The 3,031-nt window shown below is 52.4% G+C and overlaps 1 protein-coding gene across 1 annotated transcript in view; it reads left to right on the plus strand.

Moving 5' to 3' along the window:
- ASB18 (ankyrin repeat and SOCS box containing 18) overlaps positions 1-2,226 on the plus strand; it is a gene marked incomplete at its 5' end in the record, with an annotated part of 11,880 nt that extends 9,654 nt beyond the window's left edge. The window contains 3 exons of the mRNA XM_010143058.1: positions 15-409; positions 1,306-1,419; positions 2,041-2,226. Coding sequence (XP_010141360.1) covers positions 15-409; positions 1,306-1,419; positions 2,041-2,226 — 695 coding nt within the window. The remainder of the gene's footprint in view (positions 1-14; positions 410-1,305; positions 1,420-2,040) is intronic.
- Positions 2,227-3,031: the final 805 nt, after the last annotated feature.

A 3,031-nucleotide genomic window follows, 5' to 3' on the forward strand; every position in this document is an offset into this window, starting at 1 on the left:
CTCTCCCTGGGCCCTTCCCCGCCTCTACCTGTGGCATGGGGCGTGTGTCAATGCACGCAGTGCTCAAGAGGAGACAGCCCTCAGTGTCCTCTGCAGTCAGACACCAGGCGCTGGTGAGGGCTGCCTGCAGCTTTGCCGGCTGCTGGTTGCCCATGGCGCCGACATCAACACCCAGGATGAGACAAAGAGGAGCCCCTTGCACAAGGCATGCGGGGCTGCCAATGCCAATGTGGTGCGCTTCCTCCTGCGGCGCGGGGCTGACGTCAACGCCATCGACTATGGTGGCATCTCCCCACTGGGCTGCGTGCTGCAGAGTGCCACCTGCAAGAAGGACCTGCGGCCCTACCTCACTGTCCAGCTCCTGCTCAACCATGGCTCCCAGAAGATATGGCCCCCTGCCTTTGTCAAGGTACTGACCCCAAAACAACCCCCATGTATCCCCTCACACCCGCGATTTTCCAACTATAGTATCACAGAATCATTTTGGTTGGAGAAGACCTTTAAGATCCTGGAGTCAAACTGTTACACCAGCACTGCCAAGTCACCAGTAAACCATGTCCCGTAGCACCACGTGTAGATGTCCCCACCACTGCCCTGGGCAGCCTGTTGCAGTTTGACAGCCCTTTCAGGGAAGAAATTTTTTCCTCATGTCCAACTAAACCTCTCCTGCTGCAACTTGAGGCTGTTTCCTCTTATCCTATCAACTAGGGTTGGGGTGCTTTGGGAAATAAAAAGCTGTTGGGTTGTGAGAATTTCTGAGAGCCTCCTGGTCTGGGCAGGGAGAGGCACTGGGGTTGGTGATGCTGCTGGGAATGATGGAAATGAAAACACCCGTATGGTGAGGCAGTGAGGAAAAGCAAGCAGGGCAAAGGGCAGGATGGAGCCAGCATGGGCAAGGGGGACCAGGAATGAGGATTTTTCCTGCCTGGGGATGTCAAAGACAGGCTTGGTACACCAGTTGTTAGTGCAGCCACCTTATGGTTCTGAGTTTCATTGATTTTACATCAAACAATGAAGGAAATATTATCCTGGCTTATCACACGCAAGCCAAAAATGTAGATAAGAAGCAAGGGCCACATCCAGGTGAAGAAGTGCCATAGAAAGGCATCCTTCCCATTGCTTCATAGATCAACAGAGATCTCCAAAGCATGCCGTGACAAACCCTACACTTACCTCATACCGACATGGGACTATCCCAGCCTGAACTGCAGCAGGGTGGGATGAGCTCCAGCTGCAGCACATGGATGCTCTGCCCCTCTGAGGCATGGATCCCTGTCTGAACCCCCTCGCGTTGCCCACAACCAGGTGCTGAAGTCCTGTGCAGCTGTGCCGGAGATCATTGAAGTCCTCTTCAATTCCTACTCACAAATGCACGTCTCTGAGAAGTGGGCTGAGGCTGTGCCGGAGGAGGTGTTGCAGGTGAGACGGTGCTGGCGGTTTGGCAGGGATGGCTGAGCCCCAAAGATGGGACTTTACCCACTGAGTGGGTTTTTTTCCCACCCATACTTCACTTGGGTGGGAAAAAATAAAAAGGAATAGTCTTTGGAGCACATCTGATTCATCTCAGCAGCTTTGCATCCCTTTAGCTCCACCAGCACCAAAACCCCCGTTACTGCCCCTGGCCCACAATAAAATACAATCCCAACATTCTAGGGATGGAAGAAATTACTTTTATTCCCAGCTAGGGAAAGGCTGAGGCTGCCCAGTCCAATGCTGCTTTGTTTCCCTGTCTTAGAAACAAGTGGGTATGTTCTATGTCAGCTCTAAGGCTGGGATGCTGCTGCCACTGGGCACGAAAGCATCCTCCCCAAATAATGCCTGCAGCAAGCCCGGGCTTCTTCACGTGTGCTTCCAACCTTTGTTTGCAGGAGCCTCTGCAGCGCACGGACCCCTAACCCATGGGCAAACATCACCGATGGGTTTCTTACGTCCTCCCCTTAGATCTTCATCTCAAAAATATCTCTGGATTGTTTGGCTTAATCAGGCCAAAAATAAAGCCAACTGCTGCTCATGATTTTTCCCCTCCCTCTCTCCCTGCAGCAGCACCAGCTCTTCTATGAGTCCTTTTTCCGGCTGGCGGGCACAGTCCGGTGCCTGCAACATTTATGCCGCTCTGCCATTCGGAAGAAGTTTGGCAGCACATGCCACCGCCTTATCCCCTCACTGCCTGTGCCCAAGTGTTTGCACGATTACCTGCTGCTGGAGCCCAAAGGAGTCGTGCTTTGAAGGGCCGAGAGGAGCCGGCCAAGGTCTGTGTCCAGCCCTCCCTTTCCTCGGCGTCCCTGGCACGGCGCGGCAGCATCCATTTCTGTCAGCCGAGCGAAGGAGCGTCACTTTTTGTGATAGATGGTTGTTTTTCAGGGATTTATAATGTAACTGAAATGTGCTCTCGGCTGTAACTTTGTATAGATTTTTTTCTAATTGTGCTTTAAATAGATTATAAAGAGTAATAAAATGATTAGTAGCTGTTACAAGCATGCCGCAGATATGAATAATACCCGTTATAAAGGATCTCTGCAAAGCAGCAGGGCTCCTCAGGTGTGCAAAGGCAAGCTCACACGGCAGATGACTAAAATCAGCCCGTGTGGGCATCAAATCCCCTCGGACAAACTTCCCCTGTGAGAGGCATAAGCAGCGCTGGGACCAGAGGTGCAGTGTGGAAGCCACTAGAAGGCTGCAATATCCAGCAGCATTAATACAGACTGTAAACCAGCCCAAAAATCCATTTTTGGATGTAGATGCCACCCAGAAAGGGCAAGTTACTCTACAGAGTATCGGAGGTGGGCGTGTGACAGAGCCCCCTATTTCTCTCAGCTCCCCACCACACCTCCTGTACCCATCACCGCTCCCAGGCTGGCATGCGGAGAGCCCAGTGGCAACTCAGAGTGGAGGAGTTTGGGCTTTCATTTCACACCATGACTTGGCAAAAGGTTCCAAGAGGAGCGAGCGTTTGTTTTCCCAGCCCCTCAGGCTCGCCAAATTAATTTCTGTTGAACCACAGCAAGCGCACGCACATGCCCCTTGGCAGAAC

This window comes from Buceros rhinoceros, unplaced genomic scaffold, assembly GCF_000710305.1.
Source record: "Buceros rhinoceros silvestris isolate BGI_N320 unplaced genomic scaffold, ASM71030v1 scaffold40689, whole genome shotgun sequence".
NCBI classification, from domain to species: domain Eukaryota; kingdom Metazoa; phylum Chordata; class Aves; order Bucerotiformes; family Bucerotidae; genus Buceros; species Buceros rhinoceros.